The sequence below is a fragment of the Myxine glutinosa genome, chromosome 5 (genome assembly GCF_964187855.1).
Source record: "Myxine glutinosa chromosome 5, kmMyxGlut1.1, whole genome shotgun sequence".
In the NCBI taxonomy this organism is placed as follows: domain Eukaryota; kingdom Metazoa; phylum Chordata; class Myxini; order Myxiniformes; family Myxinidae; genus Myxine; species Myxine glutinosa.
Window position 1 is genome coordinate 103,483,031 of NC_136265.1, and position 17,148 is coordinate 103,500,178.

The 17,148-nt window shown below is 43.3% G+C and overlaps 1 protein-coding gene across 1 annotated transcript in view; it reads left to right on the top strand.

Annotated features, from left to right (window-relative positions):
- Positions 1-17,148, top strand: part of LOC137427311 (uncharacterized) — an 88,706-nt gene that overhangs the window by 65,357 nt on the left and 6,201 nt on the right. Inside the window, 1 exon segment of the mRNA XM_078777396.1 lies at positions 11,167-11,310. Coding sequence (XP_078633522.1) covers positions 11,167-11,310 — 144 coding nt within the window.

The following is a 17,148-nucleotide window of genomic DNA, read 5'->3' on the forward strand; positions in this document are numbered from 1 at the left end:
GGCTGGCTCCCCTGCTTCACATATTGCTCAGATTGATGCCGTGAAAATCAAGGTGTTAAGGTCATTGGAATCTCCAAGAAGATAATTGGAGTCAATGGGTCAATCAATTCGCCATTGCAGACTGGTCGGTGGTCTCTCTGTCTTCTACCATCTCCTTTCTGGTTTTGTCCCCTCTGCTCGTCCCATGCTTTGTCCCTCCCAGGTTTCTGCAGGGCTCACACAGTCCACCATCAATGGTAAAACTACCTTAATCCAGGATCACTGTTCACCTCTACTCATTTGTTCCTCTTTTCATCCACCTGTGGAATCGACTTCCACATCCACGTCAATCTCATTCTTCCCTCCAGGTCTTCAAGGCAGCTGTTCACCACCATCACAGACCATCCCCGATCCTAAACAATGATCTTTTCTGCCCTCGTTAACCCCATCCAAGGCCATCGTCCTTGCAATTTTCCAGTTTTCCCTCCTTGGAGTTTCCTTCTGTATCCATTTTGTTCAAGCCATGCATGTGTGTCTTGTGTCCTGTTTTTGTTTATGTTCTGATCCGTTCACTGAAATAGCTCTTCGACAAGTTACGCCAGTGTATTCAAAAAAGAAAAATCACCATACACCTTCGAAGGCAGAGGTAATAAGAAATTACACTGAAGAAAGCTACCTTTACTTAACTCTCCCGAATGTCAGCTCTTAACAAGTCTTGCACATGCTAAGTTGTGGTCACTTGTCTCAAATTGCACTCTTACTTCCACCTCCTCCACCATATTGGGATAATTACTTAGAAAGATGTCATACACTGCACCCTTCCCCCCCGCTCCCTGATCATGGACCCAATATATCCCTGGCAAATTGAAATCTCCAATAATTAATAATACTCTTCCCTTACCCCGTATCCTTCTGATTTCTTCACCAAAATACCAGTAGCCCAGAAGGTTTATTCAAGTGAAATGCGCCGAAGCAACTGACCACGTGGGTTGAAAGGGTTCTACCCCCACATCACAAAAATGCATTGCTGCCGGGTCAGGGCCGGTGCCTTCCCGCCCAAATCGCCCAAAATTGGGACGCCATTACCGAAAATCCTATTTTGATCAATATCTGGAAAACTATACATGGCAGTATCACAAATCTGGTGTCTACACCCATGTTTTCATGGTCAATCATTACATTGAGAAAATTATTGTCGTGCTTATAAACTATGTATTTCATCCAGAAATGTTCCTATCAGAGTCAGATCACCGTGTGTTTGTGGTTGCAGTTGAAGCAAATAATGAACACTTTGTCTTATTTTGTTATTTCCAGATCATGGAAAATAACAACCCTGCTTGCATGATTTGCAGAGAGACAATAGAGGAGGAGCCTGGCCTGAAGTCTTTCACTTTGGAAATCTGGGAAACAGCTAAAAATGCTGCTAGACGTCGAATGGCACTGCAAAGTGACAAGTCTTCCAGCACTTCAGGAGAGATCACCAAGACGAAGGCACCAGAAGGCAAATATTACCACTCAGTTTGTCTCAGTCGATTTTGTGCTGTTAAGAGGCAAGCACTACCTACCGAGGAACCTTCTGAACCACCCCGCAAAGCCACTCGCTCAAGTTTCAGTCATCCGTCCAGCAACACAAGGGGTGTCCTTGGACCGGAATGCCTCTTCTGTAGAAAGATCAGAAAGAAAAGGTCACAAAAATATGAACCCCTCAGCCAATGTATGACCACAGACGGGAGTAAGGCAATCATGCTTGCTGCCAATGGACAGGGTGATGGCAGGATTATTGCACTTGGTGAAGATTTAATTACAAAAGAAGCAAAATACCATAACAGTTGTCGCCGTGACTATGTGCGGCAGAATGCGACACACACGCAAGAAGAGGAAGCATCCAATCGGAAGACGCATGCTGAAGCCTTCCAAAAATTGTCAATGTTCCTCGAGAATGAAGTCATCAATAACAAAACTCCCATATTGGCAACAGTAATTTTCACTTTGTACAAAGAAGAGTTTCTTTCCATTGGAGGAACACAGGATGACATTGATAGGTACACTCTACAAAGTCTCATTTTTAAGGTGAAGGGACCATGAAAACATAGGTGTAGACAGCAGATTTGTGATACTCCCATGTATAGTTGTCCAGATATTGAGGGAAATAGGATTTTCAGCAATGGTTTCCTTACTTTGGGCACTTTGGGTGCTTTTGGGTGGGAAAGACACAACCCTGGCTAAGGAGAAATGCATTTTTATAATGATTGACCATGAAAACATGGGCGTAGACACCAGATTTGTGATACTGCCATGTATAGTTTTCCAGATATTGATGAAAATAGGATTTTTGGTAATGGTGTCCCTATTTTGGGCGATTTGGGCGGGAAGGCACCGGCCCTGACCCGGCAGCAATGCATTTTTGTGATGTAGGGGTAGAACCCTTTCAACCCACGTGGTCAGTTGCTTCGGTGCTTTTCACTTGAATAAACCTTCTGGGCTCCTGGTCTACAACACTTCTTTCCTGCTCTTCCCTCCCATGGATAGCCCAATCAAAGCATTCTGTGAACAAGGGTAGTGGCTTATTCCAGCACATAACTAGTGGTCTTTGTTGGTGGCACAGGACGACATACAGTCATGTGAAAAAGTAAGTACACCCCATGTAAAGTTTTGACTTTTTCAACATATTTCAACATACAGCTGTTTGATCTTCATTTCAACAATATTGATAGATAAAGGTGATATAATATAACAAATATCATGAAACATTTACATTTTGTAGTCCATTGTATAATTTAAATAAACATAAATGCAAATTTCGCATGTGGAAAAAGTAAGTACACCCCTACATTTATCACTACTTCAAATACATAAAATTAGAATCAGGTGCACCAGCTCAGGTTCAAATGATTATAACATCGTTAGAGAGGATCTTGGAGGAACCTGTCTTATTTAAACCTCAGATATTTAGTTTGGTTAGCTCTTTGTTGTTGAAGTGTGCGGCATCACCATGCCTAGATCAAAAGAGCTCTCTGAGGCCTTCAGAAAGGAGGTTATAGATGACTACAAGTCTGGGAAGGGATTTAAAAAGATCTCCAAACAATTTGAAATCAATCATTCGACTGTCCTGAAGATCATCTACAAGTGGAGAAGATAAGATTCCAAACAACTGCCAACTTGTTCAGGCCAGGCCGCCCCAGCAAGTTCAGCCCAAGAGCAGACCGCAAGATGCTGAAAGAAGTCTCTAAGAACCCCAGAATGTCATCACGGGACCTAAAGGGTAGCTCTTGCCACTGTTGATGTAAAAGTGCATGAGTCCACCATTAGAAAGAGGCTGCACAAATTTGATCTGCATGGGAGGTGTGCCAGGAGGAAACCTTTGCTGTCCAGAAAGAACATCAGGGCAAGACTAAAGTTTGCCAATGAACACCGAGGCAAAGACCAGCACTTCTGGAACAATGTGCTCAGGACAGATGAGTCAAAGGTAGAGCTATTTGGCCACAGTACCAGAAGACATGTTTGGCGTAAACCAAAGACAGCATTTGACCACAAGAACCTGATACCAACTGTAAAGCATGGTGGTGGAAATATTATGGTTCGGGGCAGCTTTGCTGCATCAGGGCCTGGGCAGCTCACCATCATATAATCCACTATGAATTCTTCATTGTACCCGAGGGTGCTTGAGGATAATGTGAGGCCATCTGTCGGCGAAGTTGAAGCTCAACTGAAGGTGGACCTTGCAACTTGACAATGACCCTAAACATACCAGTAAATCCACCAAGGAATGGTTGAAAAGAAAGAAATGGAGAGTTCTGGAATGGCCAAGTCAAAGCCCGGATCTAAATCCCATCGAGATGTTGTGGGGGTATTTGAAACGAGCTGTGCATGCAAGAAACCCCTCAAACATCGCACAGATGAAAGAATTCTGCATGGAGGAGTGGGCAAAAATTTCTCGCAGTCGATGTCAGAGACTGGTAGACCGTTATAAGAAACGCCTACTTGAGGTTGTTTCTGCCAAAGGGGGCAATACCACCTATTAGAGCCAAGGGTGTACTTACTTTTTCCACGTGCGAAATTTGCATTATGTTTATTTAAATTATACAATGGACTACAAAATGTAAATGTTTCATGATATTTGTTATATTATATCACCTTTATCTATCAATATTGTTGAAATGAAGATCAAATAGCTGTATGTTTAAATATGTTGAAAAAGTCAAAACTTTACATGGGGTGTACTTACTTTTTCATGTGACTAAAACAAAACAATATAACTCTCCATTTTGTTCCATTGCATTCTGCTGCAGCTCTTCCATGAGCTTCAAGTGTCTGTTCAAAAAAAATGGAAAACAGCAATGGGTGAGCACAGACTACCACAAGCAGTATTCTGTGGAGAACTTTCAGTTCGCTCTAGACTGCAGTGGTTCCCAACCTTTTCTATGCCCCAAACCCCTAGGAAATATTTGATTAATGTTCGCACCCCTACAAAAGTAATATCACATTTAAAGATGAAGAAGTCAAATTTTTGAACCACAAATTGAACCACATACAATACTGTGGGTGAACAAATTGAACTAAAAAATAAGATTTTAACTCAGTGCATGAAATGCAAATATAAATTGAGCAATTAGATTTTAATTTACACAGAAAAAATTTGAAACAGTAAAATCAATCCCAATTGTGAACATAAAATTCAATGACTTCTTTGTTCCTGCTTCTCTTTCATGATTTTGTCAAAACGTAGAACATTCTTGCTGACTGCGATCCGCAGGTCTGCCTGTGGATTCAGGTGATTCCTAGATTTTGTCTTGATTGACAAAAGAGAACTGAATCCAGATTCACACAAGTATGTCGTTGCAAATGGAATGAGGACACGGAGTGCTTTTCCACCAAGTCTTGGGAACATATCCAGTGCTGCATACCAAAACTCCTCCAAAGTCTTGCTTTCAAATTGCATTTCAAAAGCTCGATTTGTCCGCAAATCAATAAGATCTTCCTTCAGTTCTTCATCATTTGACATTTTCTCTATCTTGTAGGAATATGGATTCATGATCCATTCTTCTGAAATCTTCAGGTCTCCAGCAGCAAAATATCCATCAAACGATTCTGACAGCATTTCCAAATGAGCCACAATTTCTTCACGCACAGTAGGAGTCATGGATCCAGCATCATCAACCATCTCTTCAAGTGAAAGAAAATTTGAGAGATTGCCTCTTTCCATCCTTTGACGCCAAAGACGTAACTTTTCTTTGAAGGCATTCAACTTTTCACAAGCCTTCAATATGTTTATCCATTTTCCTTGAAGAGAAACTCAGGTCATTCATACGAGTGAAAATGTCAGCTAAGTAAGCCAGCATTTGGGCGAATTGCTGTGATTCCAATGCCCCAACCAGATCACATTCACGCTCTTCCAGAAAAACTTTGATTTCTTCCCGCAGTTCAAAGAAGCGGGTTAAAGCTTGTCCTCGTGACAACCAACGGACTTCTGTGTGGAAAAGCAAAACTGAATGCTCACTTCCCAGATCTTCACAAAATGATTTGAAGATGCGATGGTTCAAAGCTCGCACCCTGATTCAGTTGATGATCTTCACACCAGTGTCAAGGACTTTCTTCAAATTTGGAGGCGATGTTTTTGATGCCAAAGCATGCCGATGAAGGAAACAATGGGTAACTTGCAAGTCTGGAATCTCCATTTTCATCAATGCAGAAAAGCCAGATTTATTTCCAAGCATTGCAGGTGCCCCGTCAGTGCACACAGAACCAAAGACTTTGATATCTAAATCATGTTTGGCAAAGAAGTCTTTCACCAGCTGCATCACATCCTTTGCAGTTGTGCTTGTTTTCAAATCTTCACAAAGCAGGAAATCTTCCTTCACAGCACCATCATTGACATACCTCACTAATGTTATGAGTTGACAACAACTGGAGACATGAGTTGACTCATCCAATTGAAGAGATTTTAAGAGGACTAGCTCTGATATCTGAGATGACTTGGTCCAAAATATCTTCACTCAAATCACCGATTCGGTTGTGAATGACATTATTTGATAGGGGCACGTGTTCAAATTTTTTTCTTGCTTCGTTGCCCAGGATAGTTGTTGCCATTTCCAGTGCACATGGCTTGATGAGATTTTCTGCAATTGTATGTGGCTTCTTGGATTTGGCCACTGCATATGCCACTTGGTATGAAGCAAGAAGTAGTGGTTTTTCAACAGAAACGAAACCCAACTTTGGAAGAGTTCCAACCGAATCAAAACGAGCTCTTTTGATTTTCAATGACCCAACATCATGTCCTTCAACATCAGCTCCGCCATGCTTGTTCTTGAAGTGCTCTTGAAGCTTGGATGGTTTCAGATTTGAGTTGGAAAACACAACGCTACAAAGAGTGCACTGGGGTTTTTGCAAGCCATCATTTCCCGTTATGCAAGTGAAACCAAAGTGCACATAGTCATCATTCCATTTTCTTCATTTTGACATGATGAAGGGTTAATCTGCAAAACAGAAAGAGAAAAATATGAGCTAATATGAGAAAAAATAAAAAAATATGTAAAAAGTATACAATGGTGTATACAGGTTACAAGTTGCTACACGATAAGAGTTTGTGCTGAAAAAGACAAAAAATGAATAAAGTAGAAAAACTTAAAAGTTTTATGTCATGTTGGCAGATGGCTGAGTGATGACTCGTGACACACGACGACAAGGACACAAGCCACTCTTTGTCGCCCCCCCAGATATTCCATGTTGCACCCCCAGATATTCCATGTCGCACCCCAGGTTGGGAACCCCGACTCTAGAGCAAGAGGTAGTCAGCGGTTGCGGTACAAATACGTTGTCGGTACAAAAAGGCATCTCGTGGCAGCCGGTGTTATGTACAGTGGCATCACCTGGTCCGATTTTTAGGCCAAGAGTAGTAGTGTACATAGGCCCAAGCCTGGAAAAAATTTATAACAAGCTGAAAATTTCAGGAAAGATGCCTATGGGTATTATAAATAACATATAAAAAGTCCTCGAAAATCCTCCTGGTGCTTTTCAAGATGGCCGCCAAAATGGCCGCAATTTTGTTTTTTATCATATCTTAACAAGTAGACATGGTAGAAATGCAAACAAAGTGTCGAAACATCGGTTTTCAAATACAAGCAAGCCTATAAAATCATTAATTACATGACTAAAACACTCAAAATATCCAAAACCAAGATGGCGGCCAGTATGACCCCAAATATGGCCACCGTTCTCTATTTTATCATATCTTAGCAACCAGATATGGTAGAAATGCAAATAAAGTGTCTAAATATAGGTTTTCAAACACAGGCAATCCATTTAAATCATTAAGTATATGACTAAAACACTAAAAATATCCAAAACCAAGATGGCGGCCAATATGGCAGTAAATATGGCCGCTGTTCTCAATTTCATATCTTAGCAACCACTTGTGATAGAAATGCATAGGTTTGAAGACATAGCCGAGGAGGAGTGTGTTAAACAGTTAAGTCAGACCATTTCCCAACTCCTTGACCAGGCTGCAAGTCAGAGCAGAACTGGGAAGCTCTGGGTGCAGTATATCCGACAAGTGGCCCTTCTGCAACACTTCATTCGAGCCGAAAGGACAGGCGACTGGAAGCTCCATCTCTACTGTGTGAGGGAAATTATTCCACATTTTCATGCTGCAGGACATCTTCCCTACGCCAAATCTGCCAGACTGTATTTGCAACAGATGGAAGCCTTGGAGCAAATCATGCCGATAGCTGAGTACAAACTATTCACAGAGAAGGGGTACTTCACCATCCGTCGTCTTGATTCATTATTGGGTGGAAACTTCTCCGATCAGACCATTGAACAATTCTTGATGCGGATGGGAAATACTTTGCCACCAACAGATTGGGGATGGAGGTCACAGGATAATACGCGCCAGTGGAAACTGATCTCCCTGTTGCCCCTGACACTTTGCTCAACATGGTTTCATGCGGGTGCAAAGTTGATGGATGTGGTGGTATGTCATGTGGATGCAAGAAACAGAGATTGTTTTGCACTTCAATGTGCAGCAAATGTACTGGCCAATCATGCAAGAATACTACACCAACATTGTTGGATATGGATGATGAAGATACAGCACCAATACCATTGGATAACGAGACTGAAGATGACAATGAGGATCATCCATGAAGCAACATGGTAATAAATGACTTTATGCTCAATTCATAAACTATGAAAAGAACTAAGCTTAGAGGGTATTGAGGCTTCCCTAATTTCCTTTTATATTATACATAATTTATATGTGCCTACTCATAAAAGTAAGGTTTGATTTGGCTTGGATTTGTCGGCCACACTGACGTTCATACTGGCCGCCATCTTGGTTTTGGATATTTTGGGTGTTTTAGTCATGTAATTAATGATTTCATTGGATTGCTTGTGTTTGAAAACCTACGTTTCGACACTTTGTTTGCATTTCTACCATGTCTACTTGTTAAGATATGATAAAAAACAAAAAGGCGGCCATTTTGGCGGTCATCTTGAAAAGCACAAGGAGGATTTTCGGGGACTTTTGGTATGTTTTTTAACTCGTTTTTAAGGACCTTTCCTGAAATTTTCAGCTTGTTATAAATTTTTTCCAGGTTTAACTTATAATTCTTGGCCTATTTGGAGAATTACATGCTGAGTAAACTCAGACCCTGAAGAAACAAGCTGGCCTCCAAAGGGACCGAAGAAGCTTTAATCAACCCCGCTCCGGCTACCATCAGATCTGCACACTGTGCGTATCACTTTTGGGCCCTCATTGGCCTTCACTCACCAACTTGCTTTCCACTGTTGAAACTGTCTTCTCCTTCACTCGTGTCATCGTCAAAGTAAATATCCAGCTACACCATTTCTTTAAGTGTCTCCCTTGTTCTCTGTGATCATGTGATCATTGTGCTGTTTTGATTCATTAGCAGCCGCTATTGTAGTTAAGCTTCAGTCGTTCATTCCAGCAGTCAAGAAATTACTTGCTGGACTTGTGTTGTGGTTGAGGTTATTATTATTATTATTATTATTTTTTTTTTGTGTACAAGATTGAGGCTCGTGTAAGAGCTAACATTAATCACAAAATGCAAACGCATAAAACACATGATAAAGGGAGCGGGAGACAAGATGAGGAGAGAGAAGGAAGCACACAAGTACAACATATGAGAGCAGGGACATCGGGAGATCTGTGTGAGGGAGAGTGCTTGGGGGGAGGAGGCCTGGGAAGGGGGGGGGGGGGGGCTGAGAGAGGTATAAAACACATGGACACTGCTAGGACTTCCAGGAAAGAAGTCGGTATTTCAAAAAAGTGGATCTGGGGTGAATTAACGGGGGTAGAAAAGATCAAGGTTTTGGATGGGGGAAGACAAGAGATGGCGGTGAACACCTATTTTAAAGACCTGGATGGAGTGAAGAGAGTGAGGGAGTTTGTTCCAGAGGTGGGAGAAAAGAGGAATGAAAGAGTGAAGGTGAGCAGAGAGTCTTGATTTTGGTAGTTTCACCAGAAGAGGGTTGCTGGCAGATCTTGTGCGACCTGTAGGAATATTTGGGGCACAGAGCACAGACAGAGCTGGGGGAGAAATGCCGGAGAGGAGTCTGTAGAAGACAGAAAGGCCACCAACCTGCCTGCGGCGAGTAAGTGAAAGGCCCTCGGAGTTGGCTTCATCGCGGGAGATTCTAATGATTCTGAAAGCTTTGGTTTCAACAGCGTGAAGCCTTTTATAAGAGTTTGTTTAGAAATACCCCTTAAAATTGTTTCAATGGGATGTTTGTTTTCAGATTATATTGTTACGGACCGTGGATAGGATGTTGTTTTGCCGAGCGGATGGCGCCGCGGCCCTAACAGTTACCCCGACTAACCCGATTCCTGGACGTTGGCCAAAATCGCGCCACAGATATTCAATATGGAAACCTCTAAAGCGACCGAATGTAAAGAGGAAGAAGAAGACGTACAGAAGAATAACAAGATTTATTATTTACACACACTAAAGCAAAAGGAGCAGTCAAGGTTATATACAGGGAAAATGGAAAAAGCAGGTGACACAGTGAAAATACTAGCTTAACTATACAAGTTTAACTTATTCCCTGGGACAAGACAAACAAAACAAACTCACGTACACAAGAAGGATGGAATGGCAGGAATGAATGCTGGAAGGAGGAATGGGAAGGTTCAGCTGGGGCAGATGGTTCGGGCTTGATCCCGCACGGGACGTCGGGCTGGACCTCGACGGCCACCGATGCCACCGCAATCTGGTTCCCGCGGGGTAACGGGTCGAAGCGGCCTGGTGGAGTCAACTGCTGGTGGAGCCAAAACTACTGGTGGGGCGCAACTCTTTCGTTGCACTTCTTGTTTCGCACTTCTGTCAAGGCTTCCCCGCGCTTCTGTTTCCCACTTCTGTCAAAGGCTTCCCCGCGCTTCTCTCGCACTTCTCCGAACTCATCTGCTGCCTCAATCGTCTGCTCGTGCCGCTGTGGGGACGTCCCGTGCTTGGCCAGGACTCGTCTGAGGTGGGGGCGTCTTCTGCGGGTTATATATGCCACGCCCCTGAACCTTCGCGAACCTCCTTGATGTTTCTCTCCACACCCTCTCCAAGTCCAACCCCTTGTTCTTGGTTGGTTGAGTGGGGCTGACTCACTCCTCCCCTCTATGACGAGGTGGGGACACGCCTTTCTTCCCCGACCCGAGCACATTTTCAATGGCGGCAATTGCAGCAAACTGCCCAATTCAGTTGGCAAAGGATGCAAAAAGGGGAATGCAGTTGGTAATGGAGGCTTTGAGGGAATTGAAAGGGGATCTATCTTATGTAATTCAGTGCAATGGAGTATTAAGTTAATGGAAGACAAGGCCTTACCCTAATACACATAATAAGGAAATAACTGTCAACAAAGATATATGGTGTCCTTCGTGTATGCTTTATGGAATTAACTACGGGAACGCCCTTTGACCTTTATACAACAACAAATGCAGGAAGGAGGGTGACATTTTACCACAATTCATTACACAACAATAAATAAATAAAAACATTCTCATATCCACAACAATATTATAGAAGTGAAGGTGGAGTCCGAGTTCGTTGATGATTATTCTTCACTTGTCAAAGGTCTGCACAACAAAAACCTCAACAATCCTTCTATTAAAGTTCAATGTGAATAACAATGATACAAATGCATTCAAGAGTAAAAAATAACTACCTGTTTTATGGTTTGCAGGTGATGCTCACCTGGTTAAGTCCAAAAAATTCAAAAGTTCCTTTCTTCAGACTTCCCAGGATGCTTTGAGCAATGAGCGTGTGAAGGTGGAAGCACGTGATTCTCCTCCCAGAGAGTCTAGCAAAGCTGCTCAGCTGCTCGAAGGTAAGCCGAGCTTCATCGAGAACACGTCATGTTGTTTACTTGTTTCACTTGTTCTTTGGATAACAAAATGACTGTTCAAATCCAAAATTACAAATCCATTTGAATGATTTGCACCCAAGTGGAGTTGTTTGTGTGATCGAGACATGTATATCGGATGCATTTCAAATACCCAGAAAGCATTCTGGACTTTGTGTTTCTGGCCTTTGCTAAGGGTTTATTGAACACATTAATCCAAAGTTTGAAACATCTAAGTTTCACCAATGCACGGCACGCTGTGGAAATAGAGTTGGAAATCGATTGAAATTACGTTGATTCATCAAGTTTGAAAGACATGTAAATGACTTTCTAATCATTTGATATGAGATGCGTATTCCAGATTGTTTCATCACATCGGACAAGTCTGTCACAGTCAATTCAAAAACTTGTGACCTAGTTCCGCATTGTTAAACTTACTTACGTATCTTGCGGAATTGTGTTCTGTAACCCAGTTACGTGATAATCTCAAACACATCTACGATCTGATCGTTCCTCAACTGCAATGCAGTAAACCTGGACACTTTCCTCCAACATCTTAGATCAGTTTTTATGGGCTGAAATTGAAAATCCACGATATTTTGGGTGGGTAATCCTAGGACCCCCTGGAGTAAAATAGGCTAGATTGTTTTTCCAATTTTTCTAAGTTTTCCAAATTTCCAGTTTTTCCAAACACAATGGAATAATATTTACCGACATGAATAGTGATGTGGCTTTTATTGAAATTATACGTACCAGGAGAGAGTAGATCAACTCCTGATGAACTTTTCCGATATAAACGTGCGGCTCCGAAGTAACACGGCAGCGTGTGCAAAGCAACTGAGAAACAGGTGTAGCGGCCGCTTCCGTGTTACAGATTCGTCGCACACTCTTCACACACAAACGTGCGACTGAGAAAGACGTGTAGCGGCCGCTTCCGTTTTGCAGAATTCAATCTTTTTTCAAAATGGGCGCCATGTACTGTTTAGATTTTGATGATTTACATGTGATATGATTCAACGGATGTTTATATGAATCATTTTAAATAAAAAAACCTTCAATTTCTGATATTTTGCCTTATCATTTGGGCTTCCCAATTGAAGCTCCGCCCATAGGGCGGGTACCGTTGCTCGTTGTAAAAACTACCAAGTCAACAGTTAAAAGGATTTTGAGCCGATAGGTGTTACGGCCTTGGCAAGATTGATGGAGACAGCGATCTGTTAGCTTATACACCGCCCAAATAGCTATGTGGAATTCTCTCATGTAGAGGTGAAACCCACGTCGTTTGAACTTTGGCCGAGGTCATTATTTACTTTAAAAGGATGTTTATATACGAATCAAAAAGAAGATAATTGGTTTTGGGTCGTCCTTTCCGCATATCTCGTGGGATTGTGGGTTGGAGAGATGACCGTGATGGCGGTGAGGGGGTTGGCATTCTCTCAAGCAGGGATTCAACCCATGTCCTTATAAAAGGTCTTTGTCCGAGGTCATTATTTTTAACTGTGTGTTTCATTCGTCAGGTTGCGATAGGTGCAGCCGTTTGTGCGGTACCCGGGAAAATAACGTTATGCGGGAGTCCAAACCTGAAAATGCTGGAGACCAAAGCTGAAATTGGAAAAACAATATGGACTATTTTACTCCAGGGGGTCCCAGGATTACCCACCCAAAATATCGTTGCGATCGGTTCAGCCGTTTTTGCGGTACCTTCGAACGGACAGACGGACGGACATTTGGTGACTTATAGTAAGATTGGTTACAGTTTTGACCCTCACTGTTTTTCTGGAAAACCGTTGTTGTCATTTCATTGGCCATCTGATAGAACTTAACAATTCCTCTGTTTTTTTTTGTTTTTTTTGTTAGTTGTATACAAGATCGAGGCTCGTATAAGAGCTAACATTACTCACAAAAAAAAAAAAACCGACACATAATACGTATAATAAAGGGAGTGGGAGACAAGATGGGGAGAGAAAGTGAAGCACACAAGCAGAACATTTGAGAGCAGGGACATCGGGAGAAATGTGGGAGGGAGAGGGCTGAGGGGGAGTAGGCATGGGAAGAGGGGCAGGGGGGGGGGTGGAGGGTGGAAGAGGTATAAAGCACCTGAACACTGCTAGGACTTCCAGGAAAGAAGTCGGCATTTCAAAAAAGTGGATCTGGGGTGAATTAGCAGGGGTAGAAAAGATCAAGGTTTTGGATGGGGGAAGACGAGAGATGGTGGTGAACAGCTGTTTTAAAGACCTGGACGGAGTGAAGAGAGTGAGGGAGTTTGTTCCAGAGGTGGGAGAAAAGAGGAATGAAAGAGTGAAGGTGAGCAGAGAGTCTTGATTTTGGCAGTTTCACCAAAGAGGGTTTCTGGCAGATCTTGTGTGACCTGTAGGAATATTTCAGGCACCGAGCACACACAGAGCTCGGGGAGCTAGGCCGGAGAGGAGTCGGTAGAAGACAGAAAGACCACCAACCTGCCTGCGGTGAGCGAGTGAAATGCCCTCGGAGTTAGCGTCATCACGGGAGATTCCAATGATTCTGAAAGCTTTGGTTTCAACAGCGTGAAGCCGAGCTAGTTGTGAGGCAGGAGCACCGGCCCAGAGGGGAGAACAGTATTCCATTGAGCTGCAGATGAAAGCCTTGTATGTGGTGAGGAGCTCAGATGTGCCAAGGAAGGACTTCGCACGACGGAGGATGCCCAGTTGGTGACTGGCTTTGGAGGCCATCTTGGAAATGTGGTTTTCCCAGGAAATATCATGGCAGATAGTGAGACCCAAAAGCTTGAGTGACAGAACTTCTTGGAGAGGATTGTTGAGAAAGTAGATGGGAGGGTTGTCCAGTCGGTCTTTTCAGAGAGACAAAGTGAGAGTGTGAGATTTGTCAGGATTGAAAGACATGTTCCACGTGTTTGACTAGTCTGTGATTTTGTCAAGGTCTGCAGAGAGTGAGGAGGCTGCAGACTGCCGATCTGAGGGTTGAGGTATCGAGCGACAGAGAGTGGAGTCATCAGCAAGTTCCTTGGGGAACTCCAGCCTGAACAGGAAGGGGAGATGAGAGATATCCATTCAGGGCCACACGTTGACGACGACCAGAGAGGAAGTAGGCAAGCCATGCGTGGAGATTTCCATGGATACCATAGGAGGAGAGTTTGGTGAGCAGGGCCGGGTGCCAGACCGTATCGAAGGCACGTGATATGTCAAGGGAGACGGTTCTGATTTCCTGTTTGGCATTGAGGACCTCCATCCATTGTTGAGACAGCAGAAGCAGTATGGCCAGAGTAGAGTGAACTGGTCTGAAACCAAATTGATGATCAGAGATCAAGCCATTGGAGAAGAGGAAGGATTTGATATCAGAAGCAATGATGGATTCCATGGCTTTGCTGAGAATTGGGAGCAGGCTGATTGGTCTGCAGTTGCAAGGATCTGTTTTTGCACATTTTTTGTGTAAAGCGGTAATGATGGCTGATTTCCAAGCTGATGGCAGATGACCTTGAGCAAAAGAGAGGGTGAAGAGAACAGAGAGGGTGTGAAGGAGCGGCAGAGCAGGATTTTAGGACCAGTCAGCTGTGTAGCCATTTGAGGTAAGGGAGAGGATGGAGGAGGAACAAACACCAGAAACAGGTTTGACCAGATGCCACCAGGATTTGGAAGAGGGAGACAGGTTTTAGAGTTCATTTTTGAGAGTATGGAGATGGTGTTTCCTGGCTCTCCTGTGCCAGGAGGCGAAGGCAAGTTGTTTCAGGGCAACTGCCTCACCACAATATTCCGTGTACCATGGACGGGAGGAAGGATATGACAACTGAAGACGAGATGGGATAAATCTGTGCATGAGAGAGAGCAATTTACTTTGGAAGAATTCCCAGGAAGAGTTGATGTCAGAGGCAGTGGAGATGGGAGACCAGTCCAGATTATTGATGGCTGCTTCAAGACCGTGCCAGTCAGCCTGAGTGAAATGTCAGACTCGTCGGCGCTGAGGAGGCTCTCTGAGTGGCCATAGAGATGTCCACTTTAACAAGCATATGGTCAGATGAACCGATTGGAGCATAAGAAGAGCAGCAGACATTTGCAGGGAAGTTTATCGTAACCAAGTCTAAAAGAGAAGATGCTCTGTTGACTGAGATCCAGGTCGGGAAATTGACAGATTGTGTCAGTCCCAGTTGGTCGCAGAAGTCCTTTGCTGAGGTGCCCTGGCTGGTGAGAGAGGAACCCACACCCAGCCAGCTGGCATTATGACAGTTGAAATCACCACATATGAGGAAGAGAGAGTTGGGATGAGTAGATGGAAGTTGGTCCATGATATCAGACAGCGAGATGTAGATGGACTCATCACTGTTTGGTGGACGGTACAATACACAGATGAACAAAAGGTTGGAGCGAAGGGGAAGCCGTAGCCAGAGGTACTCCTGGGGGTGAGGTGGAGAGAGGGCAGTGCAGGGAGAGTGAGGAAGAGAGTTTTTGATAAAGATTGTAACCCCACCTCCAGGACTCAGATCTGGTCTATCATACCAGAGGAGGGAATAACCAGGGAGAGATATTAACGAATCAGAGACTCGTCGATGGGCGACGGCACGGTTTTTCGAAGCTGCACACGCTCTCCACGCTCTCGAAGTTAAGTAATTGTTCACAATTTTATTTTTGTCGAAACTGTATTTATCTTTCGTTGTGTGTACCTATAGTGTGTCCCTAGGAAGATTCTCGTTGTTAATCTTTCATACCTGCATTAAAAAAATCGTCGGTTATTTCGTGCCGCGTTTTTTGAGGCCGAGTACCTTGTGTCCTACTTTGAAGCTTTGTTTTTCTCTCAGCGGTCGATTGTGGTCCAATTACTTTCTTTCTCTCAGTTTTTCCCAGTCCTTTCACCCCATACTTCCTTGTTTAAAATCTCAACTCAAAAAAAACAAAAAAACAAAACAAAACATTTCCTTCTTTGTTCTTCTTATTCGTTTATTCATTGTTCTTATTCATTCATTCGTTCTTCGACCACGTGTTTCACCCCCATTTCCCCAGATAGTTTTCACTGTTCAATTTTAAAATGTTTAAACTTTCCCCTGAAGTGATGTATTCTGTCGTATATTATAACACCTTTTTCTTTTTCTTCTTTAAAAGGGTGCTTTCGACTTGCTCACCAAATCTATTCATTCAAAAAAAAAATTCCATCTCTTACAGTTCCTCTTTCCTACATTCCCTAAACTCACTGGCACTCCAACTCCCCCCTCCCCCTCCAGCGTCCTTAAACGTATCTTTGACTCGAAGGTCACAAGAAACTCATTTTGCAATAAATGTTCGTTCCCTATTAATCGTACAACACTTTCTAGAATACAAAATCACCCCTCCCCTCCAAATCTTCCCCATCCCTCCTCCCTCCAAGCCCTCTTCCTCCCACAGGTCTCCCGATGTCCCTGCTCTCAAATGTTGTGTTTGTGTGCTTCCCCTTCTCTCCCCATCTTGTCGACCGCTCCCCTTATTATATACTTTGTGTGTCTGTTTGATTTGTTTGTGTGATAAATGTTAGCTCTATCACGAACCTCGATTCTGTATACAGAAAAAAAGAAAAAAAAAAAAAAAAAAGGAAACATCTTGAAGGAGGAATGTTTCTGTTCAGCAGATCAGGTCTGGTTTGTCAGAAGCAACCTGTGTGGAGAGATCAATCAGGTTTGAGCGAAGGCCCTGGATGTTTGAGGTCCCTACCGTTAACGAAGAGGAAGGGGGAGCATCGGATACAGGACAGGGGAGAGGCGGGTAGGGTAAGATGAGGAAGAGGAGGAGGGGGGTAGGGAGAGCTGTTGATTGTGTGTCGGAAATTTTAGAAGAGCTAGGACAAACGGAAGGATGAGGAGGATAA